General features: G+C 40.6%; 1 protein-coding gene across 3 annotated transcripts in view; it reads left to right on the top strand.

Annotated features, from left to right (window-relative positions):
• The window catches only part of LOC110502607 (anoctamin-5), a 95727-nt gene that overhangs the window by 6748 nt on the left and 62952 nt on the right, over positions 1-26027 (top strand). For all 3 annotated transcript variants that reach the window (XM_090214240.1, XM_090214256.1, XM_090214247.1), the window contains exon 2: positions 5934-6013. In XM_090214240.1, the coding sequence (XP_090070366.1) occupies positions 5934-6013 (80 nt within the window). The remainder of the gene's footprint in view (positions 1-5933; positions 6014-26027) is intronic.

Below are 26027 nucleotides of genomic sequence, written 5' to 3'. Positions count from 1 at the left end.
TACAGATAAAACACTATGGAGTCTTAAAGGAGGCCTGTAGCACCTACAGATAAAACACTATGGAGTCTTAAAGGAGACCTGTAGCACCTACAGATAAAACACTATGGAGTCTTAAAGGAGACCTGTAGCACCTAAAGATAAAACACGATGGAGCCTTAAAGGAGACCTGTAGCACCTACAGATAAAACACTATGGAGTCTTAAAGGAGACCTGTAGCACCTACAGATAAAACACTATGGAGTCTTAAAGGAGGAGACCTGTAGCACCTACAGATAAAACACTATGGAGTCTTAAAGGAGACCTGTAGCACCTACAGATAAGACACTATGGAGCCTTAAAGGAGGAGACCTGTAGCACCTACAGATAAAACACTATGGAGTCTTAAAGGAGACCTGTAGCACCTACAGATAAAACACTATGGAGTCTTAAAGGAGGAGACCTGTAGCACCTACAGATAAAACACTATGGAGTCTTAAAGGAGACCTGTAGCACCTACAGATAAAACACTATGGAGTCTTAAAGGAGGAGACCTGTAGCACCTACAGATAAAACACTATGGAGTCTTAAAGGAGGCCTGTAGCACCTACAGATAAAACACTATGGAGTCTTAAAGGAGACCTGTAGCACCTACAGATAAAACACTATGGAGTCTTAAAGGAGACCTGTAGCACCTACAGATAAAACACTATGGAGTCTTAAAGGAGACCTGTAGCACCTACAGATAAAACACTATGGAGTCTTAAAGGAGGAGACCTGTAACACCTACAGATAAAACACTATGGAGTCTTAAAGGAGGAGACCTGTAGCACCTACAGATGAAACACTATGGAGCCTTAAAGGAGACCTGTAACACCTACAGATAAAACACTATGGAGTCTTAAAGGAGACCTGTAGCACCTACAGATAAAACACTATGGAGTCTTAAAGCAGGAGACCTGTAGCACCTACAGATAAAACACTATGGAGTCTTAAAGGAGACCTGTAGCACCTACAGATAAAACACTATGGCGTCTTAAAGGAGGCCTGTAGCACCTACAGATAAAACACTATGGAGTCTTAAAGGAGACCTGTAGCACCTACAGATAAAACACTATGGAGTCTTAAAGGAGGCCTGTAGCACCTACAGATAAAACACTATGGAGTCTTAAAGGAGGCCTGTAGCACCTACAGATAAAACACTATGGAGTCTTAAAGGAGGCCTGTAGCACCTACAGATAAAACACTATGGAGTCTTAAAGGAGGAGACCTGTAGCACCTACAGATAAAACACTATGGAGTCTTAAAGGAGGCCTGTAGCACCTACAGATAAAACACTATGGAGTCTTAAAGGAGACCTGTAGCACCTACAGATAAAACACTATGGAGTCTTAAAGGAGACCTGTAGCACCTACAGATAAAACACTATGGAGTCTTAAAGGAGGAGACCTGTAGCACCTACAGATAAAACACTATGGAATCTTAAAGGAGACCTGTAGCACCTACAGATAAAACACTATGGAGTCTTAAAGGAGGAGACATGTAGCACCTACAGATAAAACACTATGGAGTCTTAAAGGAGGCCTGTAGCACCTACAGATAAAACACTATGGAGTCTTAAAGGAGGAGACCTGTAGCACCTACAGATAAAACACTATGGAGTCTTAAAGGAGACCTGTAGCACCTACAGATAAAACACTATGGAGTCTTAAAGGAGACCTGTAGCACCTACAGATAAAACACTATGGAGTCTTAAAGGAGGCCTGTAGCACCTACAGATGAAACACTATGGAGTCTTAAAGGAGACCTGTAGCACCTACAGATAAAACACTATGGAGCCTTAAAGGAGGAGACCTGGGAAAGGCCAACTTTGATTTAATTATTTCTCAATTATGCTTTAAGACACACGAGGAGCCTATTTACCATCGTTAATCTATAGATAACCCACTACCCACTCCTTTATAGGAGCCTATTTACCATCGTTAGTCTATAGATTACCCACTGCCCACTGTAACGACGTTCGTCTGTACGAGAGGCGGACCAAAGCGCAGCGTGGTTGTTTTGATTCATGTTTTTAATAAATAACTTCACATGAACAAACTAACAAAAACAAGAAATGTGAAAACGCAAAACAGTCCTATCCTGTGACAACAAACACAGTGACAGGAACAATCACCCACAAACACACAGTGAAACCCAGGCTACCTAAGTATGATTCTCAATCAGAGACAACTAATGACACCTGCCTCTGATTGAGAACCATACTAGGCCGAAAACATAGAAATGCCCCAAAACATAGAAAAACAAACAGACTGCCCACCCAACTCACGCCCTGACCATACTAAATAAATACAAAACAACGGAAATAGAGGTCAGAACGTGACACCCACTCCTTTATAGGAGCCTATTTACCATCGTTAGTCTATAGATAACCCACTGCCCACTCCTTTATAGGAGGCTATTTACCATCGTTAGTCTATAGATAACCCACTGCCCCCCCCCCCCCCTATATAGGAGCCTATAAGAGCCTGTTGAGTAGAGCGTCATGCGTAGCGATAGAAAACTCTATGGAGTCAGACATATCCTTGTGTTAATCAGAGAGTCTCGAGAGGCCAGTGTCCTTGTGTTATTTCCCCAGTAATCAGCTGTTCACTGTGGGGAACAAAGACTGTTTTGTTGGAGGCTGTTCCGGAGGTTGTCTGGGGTCTCTGAGCCGCTCTGGGCAAAAGGAGCTAGCTACTCTATCTCAGTTCTCTGGTGTTTTGGTGGTGGATAGAAAGTCCATCCTGTTGAGTAGAGAGTCAGTCATAGAGAATAAGGAGCTATCTGGTGCAGCAGAGCAGAGTTAGTACTGTACTAGTGATCCAGTACTCTCTATTCCACTGAGTCTGCCAGCAGCTGTAGAGTAAAAGGGAATCGTAGAAGTAGATGTCCCGGACTCACTGTGACATGAAAACAGGTCAGAGTACACAACACAATTCCCTCTCTTTCCTACAGTGGTAAAATAAGTGTTTTGTAGCTCAGCCTGCTCAGTAGAACAACAGTTTTAAAGCAAACTTTTGTTGTGTTACCAAGAGTTGCTGAGTAGATTATCTTCAAGTAGAATACTAGCTACTGAAACACTGCGGTAGCAGCCTGCCAATCCAAACTGTTTCCACCAATGGTGAACTTTGACCTTAGGACCTAGGCTTTCAGAGGGAACCAAAAAATCTAACAAAAAAAATCATGAAAATAACAGAAAACATAGCATCACTAGATGCACCCGTCTGTAGTCGGGCCACTGCAGTTGTAGTGCAGGAGGAGCAATGCTTTTGATGACATTATGAATGAATCAAACAGGCCTGGTCGCGCTTTGGACCGGCGTACACACAGAGACAGAACCGTCATGTGACATGACGCACCGCATTCAATAATGCGACCAGCAAAACAAAAACAACAAACAAAAAAAAACAGTTTAGACTGTAACAATGTTTCACAGTCTTTATTTTCTAAGAGATAGCTAACAGCAAACGAGATGCAACAATGTTTCACAGTCTTTATTTTCTAAGAGATAGCTAACAGCAAACGAGATGCAACAATGTTTCACAGTCTTTATTTTCTAAGAGATAGCTAACAGCAAACGAGATGCAACAATGTTTCACAGTCTTTATTTTCTAAGAGATAGCTAACAGCAAACGAGATGCAACAATGTTTCACAGTCTTTATTTTCTAAGAGATAGCTAACAGCAAACGAGATGCAACAATGTTTCACAGTCTTTATTTTCTAAGAGATAGCTAACAGCAAACGAGATGCAACAATGTTTCACAGTCTTTATTTTCTAAGAGATAGCTAACAGGAAGCGAGAGGCAACAAAAACAAGGGCCACTAGATGATGATCATTTTTAAATGAAGTTTTAAAAGAAGTTTGAAAGTTAATCTTGAAAAGAGTGATGGTAACAAATGAGCAACAAAATGCACCTATCAGCTACTGCAGCCGCCACACTACTACACTACCACACTACTACAACACAAACTAGCTAGCATTACTAACTTAGCATGGGAAAACTACTGCTTGCATCACTGATACCTTTCCTTTGAACGCTCAGTAGTGATTGGTTGAAAACAGTGTCACTCCAGTTGAATGGCAGACACCTTCTCTCTAGCTTCTGAAGTGTGTGTGTGTGTGTGTGTGTTTCTGTGTGTGTGTGTGTGTGTGTGTGTGTGTGTTTGTCTGTGTCTACACTCTACATGACACAATATGCTGGTATAGGCTGGTAATGATTCTGATTGATTACGGGACTGACTGGTAATGATTCTGATTGATTACGGGACTAACTGGTAATGATTCTGATTGATTACGGGACTGACTGGTAATGATTCTGATTGATTATGGGACTGACTGAAGACAGACTGTCTGAAGTTGTATCATTTTCCATGTAAACATTAGTCAATAAGAAGTCCCCTTCAGTCCAATTCCATTAATTCCCCATGTTTCTCTTTATTATGCGTGGGACTACTTTGGAACCGATTTCCTGAATTAAAATCACTCTGCGCTGATTTACTGGTGTTTTTACAGTCTTAAAACAATGAAATACAACATTCTTTGCTCTGAAAATTTGGGGGGGCAAATCAAATCAACCGCAGGCCAAATTAGGGCTGTCAGTTGGGGAACCCTGCTTTAGTTAAGGGACTATATTAGACTGACTCACTACTGGGATATCTCCCGCCTGGCACAGAGCATGGCGGTTCACCAGACGTTCGCCTGCTGTTACGACCATCTCTCTCTGTCTCGCTCTCTCTCTCTCTCTCTCTCTCTCTCTCTCTCCCCCCTTCTCTCTTTCTCTCTCTCTTTCTCTTGCTCGCTCTCCCTCGCTCTCTCCTTTTCTCTCTCTCCCTCTCTCTTGCTCTCCCTCTCTCTCTCTCCGTCTCTCTCTCTCCCTCTCTCTCTCTCTCTCTCTCTCTCTCTCTCTCTCCCCTTCTCTCTCTCCCTCTCTTTCTCTCTCTCTCCCTCTCTCTCTCTCTCCCTCTCTCTCTCCCTCTCTCTCCCTCTCTCTCGCTCCTACTACCACACCTGCTGTCTTGACCTCTGAATGCTCAGCTTTGAAAAGCCTGTTGCAAACTCTATAACCACTGTGAATATTATTATTTGACCCTGCTGGTCATCTATGAACGTTTGAACATCTTGAGTTTCCGGTTCTGATGTCACATACAAAAGTACAGTTAAATGCCGTTCTTCCAAGCTTCTACATCTGCATTACTTGCTGTTTGGGGTTTTAGGCAGGGTTTCTGTTATAAGAGAAACCTAGAAAGGATGTAAAAAGGGCTTTCTAATAAAAGGATGTAAAAAGGGCTTTCTAATAAAAGGATGTAGAAGGATGTAAAAAGGGCTTTCTAATAAAAGGATGTAAAAAGGGCTTTCTAAAAAGGATGTAAAAGGGCTTTCTAAAAAAAGGATGTAGAAGGATGTAAAAAGGGCTTTCTAATAAAAGGATGTAAAAAGGGCTTTCTAAAAAGGATGTAAAAGGGCTTTCTAATAAAAGGATGTTGAAGGATGTAAAAAGGGCTTTCTAATAAAAGGATGTAAAAAGGGCTTTCTAAAAAGGATGTTGAAGGATGTAAAAAGGGCTTTCTAAAAAAGGATGTAAAAAGGGCTTTCTAAAAAGGATGTAAAATGGGCTTTCTAAAAAGGATGTAAAATGGGCTTTCTAAAAAGGATGTTGAAGGATGTAAAAAGGGCTTTCTAAAAAAGGATGTAAAAAGGGCTTTCTAAAAAACATTCCATTGATTGGTTATATTTTACACAAGGGACTATAGATTAACATAGATAGGGTCTACGCCAGCTGGACACATGCTACCTGGGTTATGCTCTCAGCAGTGTTATCAGCTAGTGAGATTGAGAGGGTTATCCCCTCAATTAGGACAATAATTGATTGATTGATTGATTGGTTGATTGATTGATTGTCTCTATGCGTTTCAGAGGACAACAACGGCTGCCACCATCATCACCATGACATCGACCGTGACGAGTATCCACACTCCAAGCCTGACCCTTCAGAGGTAAACACACACACACACACACACACACACACACACACACACACAGACACACACACACAGACACACACACAGACACACACACACACACACACACACACACACACACACACACACACACACACACACACACACACACACACACAGACAGACACACACAGACAGACACACCACATTCTCCTGCAAGGGTTCAGTTCCCACTTCAATCACACTGTGGATGTGGGGACACTTCACTAATCATTGAAATATCAATTGAAGAATGGGATCTTGAGTGGGAATATATCTTGAGTGGGAATATGGATTTATTTGATAGATCGTTTGATTATTGATTGATTGATTGAGTGATGGATTGATTGATTGATTGAGTGGGATTTACACAATACATAATATAAAAGACCACAACGGTACAGTTTGATGTGCTTACCGTGTGTTGATCTTCAAACAGCTGGTACATCTGCCGGGGTGTCATGGTAACAGTGTGTCCTCTCCTCTACACCAGTTGTTCACCATTCAGTGCTGTGCAGTGTGTAGTGTGTAGTGTGCATATACCCCAGTAGAAGTCTATTCAGTGCTGTGTAGTGTGTAGTGTGTAGTGTGCATATACCCCAGTACAAGTCTATTCAGTGCTGTGTAGTGTGTAGTGTGCATATACCCCAGTACAAGTCTATTCAGTGCTGTGTAGTGTGTAGTGTGTAGTGTGCATATACCCCAGTACAAGTCTATTCAGTGCTGTGTAGTGTGTAATTGTGCATATACCCCAGTACAAGTCTATTCAGTGCTGTGTAGTGTGTAGTGTGTAATTGTGCATATACCCCAGTACAAGTCTATTCAGTGCTGTGTAGTGTGTAGTGTGTAGTGTGCATATACCCCAGTACAAGTCTATTCAGTGCTGTGTAGTGTGTAGTGTGTAATTGTGCATATACCCCAGTACAAGTCTATTCAGTGCTGTGTAGTGTGTAGTGTGTAATTGTGCATATACCCCAGTACAAGTCTATTCAGTGCTGTGTAGTGTGTAGTGTGTAGTGTGCATATACCCCAGTACAAGTCTATTCAGTGCTGTGTAGTGTGTAGTGTGTAATTGTGCATATACCCCAATTCAAGTCTATTCAGTGCTGTGTAGTGTGTAGTGTGTAGTGTGCATATACCCCAGTACAAGTCTATTCAGTGCTGTGTAGTGTGTAGTGTGTAATTGTGCATATACCCCAGTACAAGTCTATTCAGTGCTGTGTAGTGTGTAGTGTGTAATTGTGCATATACCCCAGTACAAGTCTATTCAGTGCTGTGTAGTGTGTAGTGTGTAGTGTGCATATACCCCAGTACAAGTCTATTCAGTGCTGTGTAGTGTGTAGTGTGCATATACCCCAGTACAAGTCTATTCAGTGCTGTGTAGTGTGTAGTGTGTAGTGTGCATATACCCCAGTACAAGTCTATTCAGTGCTGTGTAGTGTGTAGTGTGTAGTGTGCATATACCCCAGTACAAGTCTATTCAGTGCTGTGTAGTGTGTAGTGTGCATATACCCCAGTACAAGTCTATTCAGTGCTGTGTAGTGTGTAGTGTGTAGTGTGCATATACCCCAGTACAAGTCTATTCAGTGCTGTGTAGTGTGTAGTGTGTAGTGTGCATATACCCTAGTACAAGTCTATTCAGTGCTGTGTAGTGTGTAGTGTGCATATACCCCAGTACAAGTCTATTCAGTGCTGTGTAGTGTGTAGTGTGTAATTGTGCATATACCCCAGTACAAGTCTATTCAGTGCTGTGTAGTGTGTAGTGTGTAGTGTGCATATACCCCAGTACAAGTCTATTCAGTGCTGTGTAGTGTGTAGTGTGTAGTGTGCATATACCCTAGTACAAGTCTATTCAGTGCTGTGTAGTGTGTAGTGTGCATATACCCCAGTACAAGTCTATTCAGTGCTGTTTAGTGTGTAGTGTGTAATTGTGCATATACCCCAGTACAAGTCTATTCAGTGCTGTGTAGTGTGTAGTGTGCATATACCCCAGTACAAGTCTATTCAGTGCTGTGTAGTGTGTAGTGTGCATATACCCCAGTACAAGTCTAATCAGTGCTGTGTAGTGTGTAGTGTGTAATTGTGCATATACCCCAGTACAAGTCTATTCAGTGCTGTGTAGTGTGTAGTGTGTAGTGTGCATATACCCCAGTACAAGTCTATTCAGTGCTGTGTAGTGTGTAGTGTGTAGTGTGCATATACCCCAGTACAAGTCTATTCAGTGCTGTGTAGTGTGTAGTGTGTAGTGTGCATATACCCCAGTACAAGTCTATTCAGTGCTGTGTAGTGTGTAGTGTGTAGTGTGCATATACCCCAGTACAAGTCTATTCAGTGCTGTGTAGTGTGTAGTGTGTAATTGTGCATATACCCCAGTACAAGTCTATTCAGTGCTGTGTAGTGTGTAGTGTGCATATACCCCAGTACAAGTCTATTCAGTGCTGTGTAGTGTGTAGTGTGTAATTGTGCATATACCCCAGTACAAGTCTATTCAGTGCTGTGTAGTGTGTAGTGTGCATATACCCCAGTACAAGTCTATTCAGTGCTGTGTAGTGTGTAGTGTGTAATTGTGCATATACCCCAGTACAAGTCTAATCAGTGCTGTGCAGTGTGTAGTGTGTAGTGTGCATATACCCCAGTACAAGTCTATTCAGTGCTGTGTAGTGTGTAGTGTGCATATACCCCAGTACAAGTCTATTCAGTGCTGTGTAGTGTGTAGTGTGTAGTGTGCATATACCCCAGTACAAGTCTATTCAGTGCTGTGTAGTGTGTAGTGTGTAATTGTGCATATACCCCAGTACAAGTCTATTCAGTGCTGTGTAGTGTGTAGTGTGTAATTGTGCATATACCCCAGTACAAGTCTATTCAGTGCTGTGCAGTGTGTAGTGTGTAATTGTGCATATACCCCAGTACAAGTCTATTCAGTGCTGTGTAGTGTGTAGTGTGTAGTGTGCATATACCCCAGTACAAGTCTATTCAGTGCTGTGTAGTGTGTAGTGTGCATATACCCCAGTACAAGTCTATTCAGTGCTGTGTAGTGTGTAGTGTGTAGTGTGCATATACCCCAGTACAAGTCTATTCAGTGCTGTGTAGTGTGTAATTGTGCATATACCCCAGTACAAGTCTATTCAGTGCTGTGTAGTGTGTAGTGTGTAGTGTGCATATACCCCAGTACAAGTCTATTCAGTGCTGTGTAGTGTGTAGTGTGTAGTGTGCATATACCCCAGTACAAGTCTATTCAGTGCTGTGTAGTGTGTAGTGTGTAATTGTGCATATACCCCAGTACAAGTCTATTCAGTGCTGTGTAGTGTGTAGTGTGTAGTGTGCATATACCCCAGTACAAGTCTATTCAGTGCTGTGTAGTGTGTAGTGTGTAATTGTGCATATACCCCAGTACAAGTCTATTCAGTGCTGTGTAGTGTGTAGTGTGTAATTGTGCATATACCCCAGTACAAGTCTATTCAGTGCTGTGTAGTGTGTAGTGTGTAGTGTGCATATACCCCAGTACAAGTCTATTCAGTGCTGTGTAGTGTGTAGTGTGTAATTGTGCATATACCCCAGTACAAGTCTATTCAGTGCTGTGCAGTGTGTAGTGTGTAATTGTGCATATACCCCAGTACAAGTCTATTCAGTGCTGTGTAGTGTGTAGTGTGTAGTGTGCATATACCCCAGTACAAGTCTATTCAGTGCTGTGTAGTGTGTAGTGTGTAGTGTGCATATACCCCAGTACAAGTCTATTCAGTGCTGTGCAGTGTGTAGTGTGTAGTGTGTAGTGTGCATATACCCCAGTACAAGTCTATTCAGTGCTGTGTAGTGTGTAGTGTGTAGTGTGCATATACCCCAGTACAAGTCTATTCAGTGCTGTGTAGTGTGTAGTGTGTAATTGTGCATATACCCCAGTACAAGTCTATTCAGTGCTGTGTAGTGTGTAGTGTGTAGTGTGCATATACCCCAGTACAAGTCTATTCAGTGCTGTGTAGTGTGTAGTGTGTAATTGTGCATATACCCCAGTACAAGTCTATTCAGTGCTGTGTAGTGTGTAGTGTGCATATACCCCAGTACAAGTCTATTCAGTGCTGTGTAGTGTGTAGTGTGTAATTGTGCATATACCCCAGTACAAGTCTATTCAGTGCTGTGTAGTGTGTAGTGTGTAGTGTGCATATACCCCAGTACAAGTCTATTCAGTGCTGTGTAGTGTGTAGTGTGTAATTGTGCATATACCCCAGTACAAGTCTATTCAGTGCTGTGTAGTGTGTAGTGTGCATATACCCCAGTACAAGTCTATTCAGTGCTGTGTAGTGTGTAGTGTGTAATTGTGCATATACCCCAGTACAAGTCTATTCAGTGCTGCGTTGCTTCTTCTCCTTCCTGCGCTAGACCAGTTTGCATGTTATTGGGTTTATGCAAATGTATTAAGGTGCAGTCATTTCATTTCCATAGTCTAATGGGCTTTCCAACTCACTTGTTACATTTTCCAGTCCACAGTGTAAAACTTAAGCATGTTGTCCTGACCAGTTTGAGTCAACACCCGGCAACAGGAAGATGTTTGTGTTTATGAATGTCCCTCGTTTCTTTCCCTTCCTGAAGTGTCATAGCAACACTGATTATCTCTTTCAGTGTACAGTAGTGGCTAAAAACACACCACCACTTTAAACACCCCGCCCCTTTAACTACCCCACCCCTTTAACCACACCACCCCTTTAAACACCCCGCCCCTTTAAACACCCCGCCCCTTTAAACACCCCACCCCTTTAACCACACCACCCCTTTAAACACCCCACCCCTTTAATTACACCACCCCTTTAAACACACCACCCCTTTAACCACCCCACCTCTTTAAACACCCCATCCCTTTAAGCACCCCACCTCTTTAAACATCCCACCCCTTTAAGCACCCCTCTCCTTTAACCCACCACCACTCCTCTATGGCGTTTGTGTTTGCATGTGCGTGTTTGTGTGTTTGTGTGTGTGTTTGTTTTTTTCCGTTTTCAATATATTTAATGAAGTTGTGTTGTTTGTTTAGTGTCATCTTACAGTCTTTACACAAACCTGCAGCTGTCGGTTAAATACCTAATAATCTCTGTGTGTATGTGAGTGTTGACACACTCATACATCACCACGTGCTGTAATTGTTGTCGGTGTGTACTGGAGCATCCAGTGGTTATTTTGTGCCAGTCACATATTGGAGGGTATGTATCATATGGTCTTACTTAATCCCCTTGGTGGGACAGAAGGCCATAGAGTAGATATGGATGCTGCTTGTCTTATCTATGTTTTTGATGCCAGACTTGGTGGGAGTACTGTGTTGTTGTTGTTGTGTGAAATGAGAGTGTCATTGCCAGAGAGTTCTCTTCCTGCTACCGGTCCTGTGTGGCTGGCTATGTCCTGATTCTCTACACTTCTCATCGCGGATTTCAATGGTTCAACTGGGGGTGGGGGGACTTTCCACCATTGTTAATAAAGGAGAAGTTTACCTAAAATCCCAAAACGCCCAAGTGATTTCATACATTGAAACTTGTCTTGAGTTAGCTCTCTCCCACTTTCTGTCCCTCTAGTGCTGTACTGAAACGGCTGCGAAAGGAGGTCACGTGACTCATGACATTGCTGGATGCAGGCCTAGCTGTGCTCTGTTACCAGTGAATTCATGATTCAGAAATCTGCAATGTGTGGACAACCGGTTGTTTTTTATGTAGTGTGTAGTGTGTAGTGTGCATATACCCCAGTACAAGTCTATTCAGTGCTGTGTAGTGTGTAGTGTGTAATTGTGCATATACCCCAGTACAAGTCTATTCAGTGCTGTGTAGTGTGTAGTGTGTAATTGTGCATATACCCCAGTACAAGTCTATTCAGTGCTGTGCAGTGTGTAGTGTGTAATTGTGCATATACCCCAGTACAAGTCTATTCAGTGCTGTGTAGTGTGTAGTGTGTAGTGTGCATATACCCCAGTACAAGTCTATTCAGTGCTGTGTAGTGTGTAGTGTGCATATACCCCAGTACAAGTCTATTCAGTGCTGTGTAGTGTGTAGTGTGTAGTGTGCATATACCCCAGTACAAGTCTATTCAGTGCTGTGTAGTGTGTAATTGTGCATATACCCCAGTACAAGTCTATTCAGTGCTGTGTAGTGTGTAGTGTGTAGTGTGCATATACCCCAGTACAAGTCTATTCAGTGCTGTGTAGTGTGTAGTGTGTAGTGTGCATATACCCCAGTACAAGTCTATTCAGTGCTGTGTAGTGTGTAGTGTGTAATTGTGCATATACCCCAGTACAAGTCTATTCAGTGCTGTGTAGTGTGTAGTGTGTAGTGTGCATATACCCCAGTACAAGTCTATTCAGTGCTGTGTAGTGTGTAGTGTGTAATTGTGCATATACCCCAGTACAAGTCTATTCAGTGCTGTGTAGTGTGTAGTGTGTAATTGTGCATATACCCCAGTACAAGTCTATTCAGTGCTGTGTAGTGTGTAGTGTGTAGTGTGCATATACCCCAGTACAAGTCTATTCAGTGCTGTGTAGTGTGTAGTGTGTAATTGTGCATATACCCCAGTACAAGTCTATTCAGTGCTGTGCAGTGTGTAGTGTGTAATTGTGCATATACCCCAGTACAAGTCTATTCAGTGCTGTGTAGTGTGTAGTGTGTAGTGTGCATATACCCCAGTACAAGTCTATTCAGTGCTGTGTAGTGTGTAGTGTGTAGTGTGCATATACCCCAGTACAAGTCTATTCAGTGCTGTGCAGTGTGTAGTGTGTAGTGTGTAGTGTGCATATACCCCAGTACAAGTCTATTCAGTGCTGTGTAGTGTGTAGTGTGTAGTGTGCATATACCCCAGTACAAGTCTATTCAGTGCTGTGTAGTGTGTAGTGTGTAATTGTGCATATACCCCAGTACAAGTCTATTCAGTGCTGTGTAGTGTGTAGTGTGTAGTGTGCATATACCCCAGTACAAGTCTATTCAGTGCTGTGTAGTGTGTAGTGTGTAATTGTGCATATACCCCAGTACAAGTCTATTCAGTGCTGTGTAGTGTGTAGTGTGCATATACCCCAGTACAAGTCTATTCAGTGCTGTGTAGTGTGTAGTGTGTAATTGTGCATATACCCCAGTACAAGTCTATTCAGTGCTGTGTAGTGTGTAGTGTGTAGTGTGCATATACCCCAGTACAAGTCTATTCAGTGCTGTGTAGTGTGTAGTGTGTAATTGTGCATATACCCCAGTACAAGTCTATTCAGTGCTGTGTAGTGTGTAGTGTGCATATACCCCAGTACAAGTCTATTCAGTGCTGTGTAGTGTGTAGTGTGTAATTGTGCATATACCCCAGTACAAGTCTATTCAGTGCTGCGTTGCTTCTTCTCCTTCCTGCGCTAGACCAGTTTGCATGTTATTGGGTTTATGCAAATGTATTAAGGTGCAGTCATTTCATTTCCATAGTCTAATGGGCTTTCCAACTCACTTGTTACATTTTCCAGTCCACAGTGTAAAACTTAAGCATGTTGTCCTGACCAGTTTGAGTCAACACCCGGCAACAGGAAGATGTTTGTGTTTATGAATGTCCCTCGTTTCTTTCCCTTCCTGAAGTGTCATAGCAACACTGATTATCTCTTTCAGTGTACAGTAGTGGCTAAAAACACACCACCACTTTAAACACCCCGCCCCTTTAACTACCCCACCCCTTTAACCACACCACCCCTTTAAACACCCCGCCCCTTTAAACACCCCGCCCCTTTAAACACCCCACCCCTTTAACCACACCACCCCTTTAAACACCCCACCCCTTTAACCACACCACCCCTTTAAACACACCACCCCTTTAACCACCCCACCTCTTTAAACACCCCATCCCTTTAAGCACCCCACCTCTTTAAACATCCCACCCCTTTAAGCACCCCTCTCCTTTAACCCACCACCACTCCTCTATGGCGTTTGTGTTTGCATGTGCGTGTTTGTGTGTTTGTGTGTGTGTTTGTTTTTTTCCGTTTTCAATATATTTAATGAAGTTGTGTTGTTTGTTTAGTGTCATCTTACAGTCTTTACACAAACCTGCAGCTGTCGGTTAAATACCTAATAATCTCTGTGTGTATGTGAGTGTTGACACACTCATACATCACCACGTGCTGTAATTGTTGTCGGTGTGTACTGGAGCATCCAGTGGTTATTTTGTGCCAGTCACATATTGGAGGGTATGTATCATATGGTCTTACTTAATCCCCTTGGTGGGACAGAAGGCCATAGAGTAGATATGGATGCTGCTTGTCTTATCTATGTTTTTGATGCCAGACTTGGTGGGAGTACTGTGTTGTTGTTGTTGTGTGAAATGAGAGTGTCATTGCCAGAGAGTTCTCTTCCTGCTACCGGTCCTGTGTGGCTGGCTATGTCCTGATTCTCTACACTTCTCATCGCGGATTTCAATGGTTCAACTGGGGGTGGGGGGACTTTCCACCATTGTTAATAAAGGAGAAGTTTACCTAAAATCCCAAAACGCCCAAGTGATTTCATACATTGAAACTTGTCTTGAGTTAGCTCTCTCCCACTTTCTGTCCCTCTAGTGCTGTACTGAAACGGCTGCGAAAGGAGGTCACGTGACTCATGACATTGCTGGATGCAGGCCTAGCTGTGCTCTGTTACCAGTGAATTCATGATTCAGAAATCTGCAATGTGTGGACAACCGGTTGTTTTTTATTGAATTAGCTATTTTTGCCAAAGTACTATCTGTTTTGAGTCAGGAAATTCGATGATTTTATCTCATTTTTTTATGTCGCCGACTGCCACAGCAGTGGAGATGGGTAACAACTGAGCACGTGCGCTCTCGGGGGAATCCCTGTTACGTAGAAACTGCAAGTTAGGCCCTTATTCACAGATGCAAGTTTTTTTGTGAAGACAGCGTTTCACATCAGTTATACAATAAAAAAAAAAACACAGACCGGTCCAGGTCATCTGATGCAGCACTCCATCACTCTCCTTCATGGTCAAATAACCCTTACACATCCTGGAGGTGTGTTGGGTCATTGTCCTGTTGGAAAACAAATGATAGTCGCACTAAGCGAAGACCAGATGGGTTAAATGGGCGTGGTGTTTAAAGGGGCGGGGTGTTTAAAGGGGCGGGGTGTTTAAAGGGGCGGGGTGTTTAAAGGGGTGGTGTGGTTAAATGGGCGGGGTGTTTAAAGGGGCGGGGTGTTTAAAGGGGTGGTGTGGTTAAAGGGGTGGTGTGGTTAAAGGGGTGGTGTGGTTAAAGGGGTGGGGTGTTTAAAGGGGTGGGGTGTTTAAAGGGGTGGTGTGTTTAAAGGGGTGGTGTGGTTAAAGGGGTGGCGTATCGCTGCAGAATGCTGTGGTAACCATGCTAGTTAAGTGTGACTTGAATTCTAAATAAAACAAAGCACCATCAACACCTCCTCCTCCATGCTTCACGATGGGAACTACTACATGCGGAGATCATCCGTTCACCTACTCTGCGTCTCACAAAGACACGGCGGTTGGAGCCTGAAGCTTGTTTCATACGCATACGGTCCACATTTGAAGTTCCCAAACGGCAAAAACATTCTATGAGATCCAGGGATATGGTGCAGCAAAAAGGCTTATATCTAACAAAGAAATGATCCATTCAACTTAAATCATAGATTACTTGACATATATATGTCTCCCCTCCCCCCGAAGCCCCAACTTCCTGCCTTTATCCAATCACAACACACTGACCACAGTACAATGAATGGGGGGGGACAAAAACTAAGATACACTTATAACAAATTAATACATCTCAATCAGGTAATATAAATCATAAAGGTACCTAATATTTCATCATATACATTAATATTTAATATATTTACACACACGTACATGGAGCTCTGTATGTTCTGTCGTTTATACAAAAATGGCCAAATCGTCTCTAACAGTTCTTTAGTAGTGGTTTCTTTGCAGAAATTCGATCATGAAGGCCCGATTCACACAGTTTCCTCTGAACAGTTAATGTTGAGATGTGTCTGTTACTTGAACTCTGTGAAGCATTTATTCGGGCTGCAATTTCTGAGGCTGGTAACTCTAATGAACTTGTCCTCTGCAGCAGAGGTAACTCTGGGTCTTCCTTTTCTGTGGCGGTCCTCATGAGAGCCAGTTTCATCATAGGACTTGATGGTTTTTGCAACTGCACTTGAAGAAACTTTCAAAGTTCTTGAAATGTTCAGTATTGACTGACCTTCCTGTCTTAAGTAATGATGGACTGTCGTTTCTCTTTGCTTATTTGAGCTGTTCTTGCCATAATATGGACATGGTCTTTTACGAAATTGTGCTGTCTTCTGTATACCACCCCTACCTTGTCACAACACACCTGATTGGCTCAAACGCATTAAGAAGGAAAGAAATTCCACACATTAACTTTTAAGAAGGCACACCTGTTAATTGAAATGCATTCCAGGTGACTACCTCATGACTGGTTGAGAGAATGCCAAGAGTGTACAAAGCTGTCACCAATGCAAAAGGTGGCTACTTTGAAGAATTTGTTTAACAGCTTTTTTTGGTTACTACATGATTCCATATGTGTTATTTCATAGTTTTGATGTCTTCACTATTATTCTACAATGTAAAAAATAAATAAATAAATAAAAATAAAAACCCTTGAATGAGTAGGTATGTCCAAACTTTTGACCGGTACTGTATATGTGTCGATATATTTGACGCCATTGTTTTCCTCCATTGTCTTACGTCAGATAGTGCATCAACTGTTAGAATGACGTAGCTGTCGTAAAACAACGGTCCAACCCTGACTTCGTTCCTCCCCCTGATCTTTTATCCAGGACTTTTAGTGAAAAAACATCATATGAGAAATTAGGACATTTTTGATTTTATTTTGGAACATACTGTTAGAATAGTGCCCGTGTGGAAGATATTGTGTTCACAATTCTGCAAAGCATTCTAAAACCCTTCTGCTGCGGACCTTGGGCATGGAAACAATGAGATATGAACTCATGTGTTCCTCATTAAAAATGAAAAAACAGTTGTTTTGTTCTCACCTGTAATTATACAGTCAGGGTTAGGTGCAATAACATAATGTTATAAATGAGCTCTCTCTCTCTCACACACACACACACACACACACACACACACACACACACACACTAGAGGTCGACCGATTATGATTTTTCAACGCCGATATCGATGCCGATTATTGGAGGACCAAAAACGCCGATACAGATTAATCGGCCGATTTATTAATTTTTTTTTTTTACAGATTTTGTAATAATGACAATTACAACAATACTGAATGAACACTTATTTTTACTTAATATAATACATCAATAAAATCAATTTACCTTCAAATAAAATGAAACATGTTCAATTTGGTTTAAATAATGCAAAAACAAAGTGTTGGAGAAGAAAGTAAAAGTTCCTTGCTCAGAACATGAGAACATATGAAAGCTGGTGGTTCCTTTTAACATGAGTCTTCAATATTCCCAGGTAAGAAGTTTTAGGTTGTAGTTATTATAGGACTATTTCTCTCTATACGATTTGTATTTCATATACTTTTGACTATTGGATGTTCTTATAGGTACTTTAGTATTGCCAGTGTAACAGTATAGCTTCCGTCCCTCTCCTCGCCCCTACCTGGGCTCGAACCAGGAACACATCGACAACAGCCACCCTTGAAGCAGCGTTACCCATCGCTCCACAAAAGCCGCGGCCCTTGCAGAGCAAAGGGAACAACCACTCCAAGTCTCAGAGCGAGTGACGTTTGAAACGCTATTAGCGCGCACCCCGCTAACTAGCTAGCCATTTCACATCGTTTACACCAGCCTAATCTCAGGAGTTGAAAAGTCATAGACAGCTCAATGCTTGAAGCACAACGAAGAGCTGCTGGCAAAACGCACGAAAGTGTTGTTTGAATGAATGCTTACGAGCCTGCTGCTGCTCAGTCAGACTGCTCTATCAAATCATACTTAATTAACTTAATTATAACATAATAACACACAGAAAAACGAGCCTTAGGTCATTAATATAGTCGAATCCAGAAACTATCATCTCGAAAACAAGACGTTTATTCTTTCAGTGAAATACGGAACCGTTTCGTATTTTATCTAACGGGTGGCATCCATAAGTCTAAATATTCCTGTTACATTGCACAACCTTCAATGTTATGTCATAATTACGTAAAATTCTGGCAAATTAGGCGGCCCAAACTGTTGCATATACCCTGACTCTGCGTGCAATGAACGCAAGAGAAGGGACACAATTTCACCTGGTTAATATTTCCTGCTAACCTGGATTTCTTTTAGCAAAATATGCAGGTTTAAAAATGTATACTTCTGTGTATTGATTTTAAGAAAGGCGTTGATGTTTATGGTTAGGTACACGTTAGAGCAACGACGGTCCATTTTCGCTAATACACACCGCATCGATTATATGCAACGCAGGACACGTTAGATAAACTAGTAATATCATCAACCATGTGTAGTTAACTGGTGATTATGATTGATTGATTGTTTTTTATAAGATAAGTTTAATGCTAGCTAGCAACTTACCTTGTCTTCTTACTGCATACGCGTAACAGGCAGTCTCCTTGTGGAGTGCAATGAGAGGCAGGTGGTTAGAGCCTTGGACTAGTTAACTGTAAGGTTGCAAGATCGAATCCCCGAGCTGACAAGGTAAAAATCTGTCGTTCTACCCCTGAACGAGGCAGTTAACCCACCGTTCCTAGGCCGTCATTGAAAATAAGAATGTGGTCTTAACTGACTTGCCTAGTTAAATAAAGATTAAATAAAGGTGTAAAAAAAATAATAAAAATCGTCCAAATCGGTGTCCAAAAATACCGATTTCCGATTGTTATGAAAACTTGAAATCGGCCCTAATTAATCGGCCATTCTGATAAATCGGTCGACCACACACACACACACACACACACACACACACACACACACACACACACACACACACACACACACACACACACACACACACACACACACACACACACACACATACAATGGTAGCCATATATTACCCTATGGTAGCAGTATAATACCTTATGGTAGCAGTAAATTACCCTATGGTAGCAGTATATTACCCTATGGTAGCAGGATATGACTCTATGGTAGCAGTAAATTACCCTATCCTCATTACCCTGCCCTATCCTCATGACCCTGTCTTATCCTAAAGGCCCTGTACTATCCTCATGACCCTGTCTTATCCTAAAGGCCCTGTACTATCCTCATGACCCTGTCCTATCCCCTATCCTATTCTCATGACCCTGCCCTATCTCATGACCCTGTCTTATCCTCATGACACTGCCCTATCCTCATGGCCCTGTCCTATCCTAATGACCCTGTACTATCCTCATGACCCTGTCCTATCCCCTATCCTATCCTCATGACCCTGCCCTAGCTCATGACCCTGTCTTATCCTCATGACACTGCCCTATCCTCATGACCGTGTCCTATCCTAATGACCCTGTCCTATCCTAATGACCCTGTCATATCCTCATGACCCTGTCCTATCCTAATGACCCTGTCCTATCCTCATGACCCTGTCCTATCCTCATGACCCTGTCCTATCGTCATGACAGTGCTGCAGTGAAGTGTGTTGTTTCTTGTGTAGTGTAGGTCACCCATCCCCCCTCACTACTTCTCTCTCCTGCCTCTCTCAGTAGTGGTCAGGTTTCAGCATCATGTGACCACTGTACTGCATTCTAAACCCCTTCCTATTAGACCACTGTACTGCATTCTAAACCCCTTCCTATTAGACCCCATCACTGCATTCTAAACCCCTTCCTATTAGACCACTGTACTACATTCTAAACCCCTTCCTATTAGACCACTGTACTGCATTCTAAACCCCTTCCTATTAGACCACTGCACTGCATTCTAAACCCCTTCCTATTAGACCACTGCACTGCATTCTAAACCCCTTCCTATTAGACCACTGTACTACATTCTAAACCCCTTCCTATTAGACCACTGTACTGCATTCTAAACACTTCCTATTAGACCACTGTACTGCATTCTAAACCCCTTCCTATTAGACCCCTGCACTGCATTCTAAACCCCTTCCTATTAGACCACTGTACTACATTCTAAACCCCTTCCTATTAGACCACTGTACTGCATTCTAAACCCCTTCCTATTAGACCACTGTACTACATTCTAAACCCCTTCCTATTAGACCACTGTACTGCATTCTAAACCCCTTCCTATTAGACCACTGTACTGCATTCTAAACCCCTTCCTATTAGACCACTGTACTACATTCTAAACCCCTTCCTATTAGACCACTGTACTGCATTCTAAACCCTTCCTATTAGACCACTGTACTGCATTCTAAACCCTTCCTATTAGACCACTGTACTGCATTCTAAACCCTTCCTATTAGACCACTGCACTGCATTCTAAACCCCTTCCTATTAGACCACTGTACTGCATTCTAAACCCCTTCCTATTAGACCACTGCACTGCACTCTAAACCCCTTCCTATGAGACCATTGTACTGCATTCTAAACCCCTTCCTATTAGACCACTGTACTGCATTCTAAACCCCTTCCTATTAGACCACTGTACTGCATTCTAAACCCTTCCTATTAGACCACTGTACTGCATTCTAAACCCTTCCTATTAGACCACTGCACTGCATTCTAAACCCCTTCCTATTAGACCACTGTACTACATTCTAAACCCCTTCCTATTAGACCACTGTACTGCATTCTAAACCCCTTCCTATTAGACCACTGTACTGCATTCTAAACCCTTCCTATTAGACCACTGTACTGCATTCTAAACCCCTTCCTATTAGACCACTGCGCTGCATTCTAAAACCCTTCCTATTAGACCACTGTACTGCATTCTAAACCCCTTCCTATTAGACCACTGTACTGCATTCTAAACCCCTTCCTATTAGACCACTGTACTACATTCTAAACCCCTTCCTATTAGACCACTGTACTGCATTCTAAACCCCTTCCTATTAGACCACTGTACTGCATTCTAAAACCCTTCCTATTAGACCACTGTACTGCATTCTAAACCCCTTCCTATTAGACCACTGTACTGCATTCTAAACCCCTTCCTATTAGACCACTGTACTGCATTCTAAACCCTTCCTATTAGACCACTGTACTGCATTCTAAACCCCTTCCTATTAGACCACTGCGCTGCATTCTAAAACCCTTCCTATTAGACCACTGTACTGCATTCTAAACCCCTTCCTATTAGACCACTGTACTGCATTCTAAACCCCTTCCTATTAGACCACTGTACTACATTCTAAACCCCTTCCTATTAGACCACTGTACTGCATTCTAAACCCCTTCCTATTAGACCACTGTACTACATTCTAAACCCCTTCCTATTAGACCACTGTACTGCATTCTAAACCCCTTCCTATTATACCACTGCACTGCATTCTAAAACGTTTCCGTGTTTGACTCATACTATGCGTAAAGCTCCAATGCAGATTTTTTTTTTATTTCAATATCAAATCATGTCTCGGTAACAATTAAGTACCTTACTGTGATTGTTTGCAATGATCAAAAATAGCTTCTTACTATATAGAAATTTCTCAAGCAAGAATTTTGCTTGGACTGTCTGGGAAGGGAAGGATTTGGGTGGGGAGGGAAAAACTTGAAACTAGCTGTTATTGGCAGGAGAGAGAAGCAGTGAGGGGGGATGGGTGACCTACACTACACAAGAAGCAACACACTTCACTGCAGCACTGTCATGACGATAGGACAGGGTCATGACGATAGGACAAGGTCATGAGGATAGGACAGGGTCATGAGGATAGGACAGGGTCATGAGGATAGGACAGGGTCATTAGGATAGGACAGGGTCATGAGGATATGACAGGGTCATTAGGATAGGACAGGGTCATGAGGATAGGGCAGTGTCATGAGGATAAGACAGGGTCATGAGCTAGGGCAGGGTCATGAGGATAGGATAGAAAAGCAGGAGCACGGCAAAAACACGCTGGTTGACTTGACGAGACGAACTGGCAACAGACGAACAGGGAACACAGGAATAAGTACCCAGGAACTAATGGGGAAAACGGGAGACACCTAGAGGGGGGTGGAGACAATCACAAAGACAGGTGAAACAGTTAAGGGCGTGGAAATCTGCCTTTATGTGATACATTCTTAAAATACCGTAGAAAGGGTTGTATAAAGTTGTAAATACATTTAGATTTGATATTTCAGAGCGAGATTTTTTTCTAGTTAAGAAACCTATCACTTCAGAGTAGGCTTTGTACAGTCTTCCAATGAGCAGGATGGTTATCTAATAGCTTCTACACTTTTAGGAAAAAAAGGAGCTATGTAGTACCGAAAAGGGTTCTTTGGCTGTCCCCATAGGAGATGCATTTGAAGAACCCTTTTCAGTTCCAGGTAGAACCCGTTTGGGTTCCAAGTAAAAACCCGTTGGGTTCTAGGTATAATCATTTTGGGTTCTACATGGAGCACAAAATAGTTTAGTTCTACCGAGAACTACAAAAGGGTTCTACTTGGAACCAAAAAAGGGTTACCGTATTGGGGACAACCTAACAACCCTCTTGGAATTCTTTTTTTCTAAGAGTGTGTGCGATCCAGTGGTTTCACTCATCTTTACAGGGAGGTAACATTAGGCCTACCGCTCATCATCTCATCAGAGGGAAAATTACATATCCTTACTACTTTGAAAAAAAAGAAAAGAGAATTGCCTTTTACCGTAATTCCTCACTAACCCTGTTTAACCTTCCTTAGTGCCCGAATTAGCTCCTCTAAGCATTTATCTGAGCTACCCACTAGAACAGCCCAGAGACCCATGACGGGGAGGCCCAGCCTATGTTATCCATGGCACCATGTTATCCACGGCAGGGAGGAAGCTGGGAGGCTGCTGTCTTTGTTACCGAGACGTCGTTAGTTACAACAACTCTCTCTCTCTCTCATTTCCAGTAATTATAGATTACACATATGGAATCCCTATGTATGTTCTGTCCCCTCCACAGGCAGGGCGTGTTGGCATACACCCATGGTCGACATCTGAATTAAATAGGATATATGTACAACATGGTGAAGTCTATATACAGTATAATATATTTACAACATGGTGAAGTCTATATACAGGACAGTATAATATATCTACAACATGGTGAAGTCTATATACAGTATAATATATTTACAACATGGTGAAGTCTATATACAGGACAGTATAATATATTTACAACATGGTGAAGTCTATATACAGGACAGTATAATATATCTACAACATGGTGAAGTCTATATACAGGACAGTATAATATATTTACAACATGGTGAAGTCTATATACAGTATAATATATTTACAACATGGTGAAGTCTATATACAGTATAATATATCTACAACATGGTGAAGTCTATATACAGTATAATATATCTACAACATGGTGAAGTCTATATACAGGACAGTATAATATATTTACAACATGGTGAAGTCTATATACAGTATAATATATGTAGAACATGGTAAAGTCTATATACAGGACAGTATAATATATCTACAACATGGTGAAGTCTATATACAGTATAATATATTTACAACATGGTGAAGTCTATATACAGTATAATATATTTACAACATGGTGAAGTCTATATACAGTATAATATATTTACAACATGGTGAAGTCTATATACAGTATAATATATTTACAACATGGTGAAGTCTATATACAGGACAGTATAATATATTTACAACATGGTGAAGTCTATATACAGTATAATATATCTACAACATGGTGAAGTCTATATACAGGACAGTATAATATATTTACAACATGGTGAAGTCTATATACAGTATAATATATTTACAACATGGTGAAGTCTATATACAGGACAGTATAATATATTTACAACATGGTGAAGTCTATATACAGGACAGTATAATATATTTACAACATGGTGAAGTCTATATACAGTATAATATATTTACAACATGGTGAAGTCTATATACAGTATAATATATCTACAACATGGTGAAGTCTATATACAGGACAGTATAATATATTTACAACATGGTGAAGTCTATATACAGTATAATATATTTACAACATGGTAAAGTCTATATACAGGACAGTATAATATATCTACAACATGGTGAAGTCTATATACAGTATAATATATTTACAACATGGTGAAGTCTATATACAGTATAATATATCTACAACATGGTGAAGTCTATATACAGGACAGTATAATATATTTACAACATGGTGAAGTCTATATACAGTATAATATATTTACAACATGGTAAAGTCTATATACAGGACAGTATAATATATCTACAACATGGTGAAGTCTATATACAGTATAATATATTTACAACATGGTAAAGTCTATATACAGGACAGTATAATATATCTACAACATGGTGAAGTCTATATACAGGACAGTATAATATATTTACAACATGGTGAAGTCTATATACAGTATAATATATTTACAACATGGTGAAGTCTATATACAGTATAATATATCTACAACATGGTGAAGTCTATATACAGGACAGTATAATATATCTACAACATGGTGAAGTCTATATACAGGACAGTATAATATATCTACAACATGGTGAAGTCTATATACAGGACAGTATAATATATTTACAACATGGTGAAGTCTATATACAGGACAGTATAATATATTTACAACATGGTGAAGTCTATATACAGTATAATATATCTACAACATGGTGAAGTCTATATACAGTATAATATATTTACAACATGGTGAAGTCTATATACAGTATAATATATGTACAACATGGTGAAGTCTATATACAGGACAGTATAATATATTTACAACATGGTGAAGTCTATATACAGGACAGTATAATATATTTACAACATGGTGAAGTCTATATACAGTTTAATATATTTACAACATGGTGAAGTCTATATACAGTATAATATATTTACAACATGGTGAAGTCTATATACAGGACAGTATAATATATTTACAACATGGTGAAGTCTATATACAGTATAATATATCTACAACATGGTGAAGTCTATATACAGGACAGTATAATATATTTACAACATGGTGAAGTCTATATACAGTATAATATATTTACAACATGGTGAAGTCTATATACAGGACAGTATAATATATTTACAACATGGTGAAGTCTATATACAGTATAATATATCTACAACATGGTGAAGTCTATATACAGTATAATATATCTACAACATGGTGAAGTCTATATACAGGACAGTATAATATATTTACAACATGGTGAAGTCTATATACAGTATAATATATTTACAACATGGTGAAGTCTATATACAGGACAGTATAATATATCTACAACATGGTGAAGTCTATATACAGTATAATATATTTACAACATGGTGAAGTCTATATACAGTATAATATATCTACAACATGGTGAAGTCTATATACAGTATAATATATTTACAACATGGTGAAGTCTATATACAGGACAGTATAATATATTTACAACATGGTGAAGTCTATATACAGGACAGTATAATATATTTACAACATGGTGAAGTCTATATACAGTTTAATATATTTACAACATGGTGAAGTCTATATACAGTATAATATATTTACAACATGGTGAAGTCTATATACAGGACAGTATAATATATTTACAACATGGTGAAGTCTATATACAGGACAGTATAATATATTTACAACATGGTGAAGTCTATATACAGTATAATATATTTACAACATGGTGAAGTCTATATACAGGACAGTATAATATATTTACAACATGGTGAAGTCTATATACAGTATAATATATTTACAACATGGTGAAGTCTATATACAGTTTAATATATCTACAACATGGTGAAGTCTATATACAGGACAGTATAATATATTTACAACATGGTGAAGTCTATATACAGGACAGTATAATATATCTACAACATGGTGAAGTCTATATACAGTATAATATATCTACAACATGGTGAAGTCTATATACAGGACAGTATAATATATTTACAACATGGTGAAGTCTATATACAGGACAGTATAATATATTTACAACATGGTGAAGTCTATATACAGT

This window comes from Oncorhynchus mykiss, chromosome 2 (genome assembly GCF_057628025.1).
Source record: "Oncorhynchus mykiss isolate SJ-2025 chromosome 2, ASM5762802v1, whole genome shotgun sequence".
Lineage (NCBI taxonomy): Eukaryota > Metazoa > Chordata > Actinopteri > Salmoniformes > Salmonidae > Oncorhynchus > Oncorhynchus mykiss.
The sequence above is the reverse complement of the archived record's forward strand: the minus strand, read 5'-3'. Positions and strand labels throughout refer to the sequence as shown.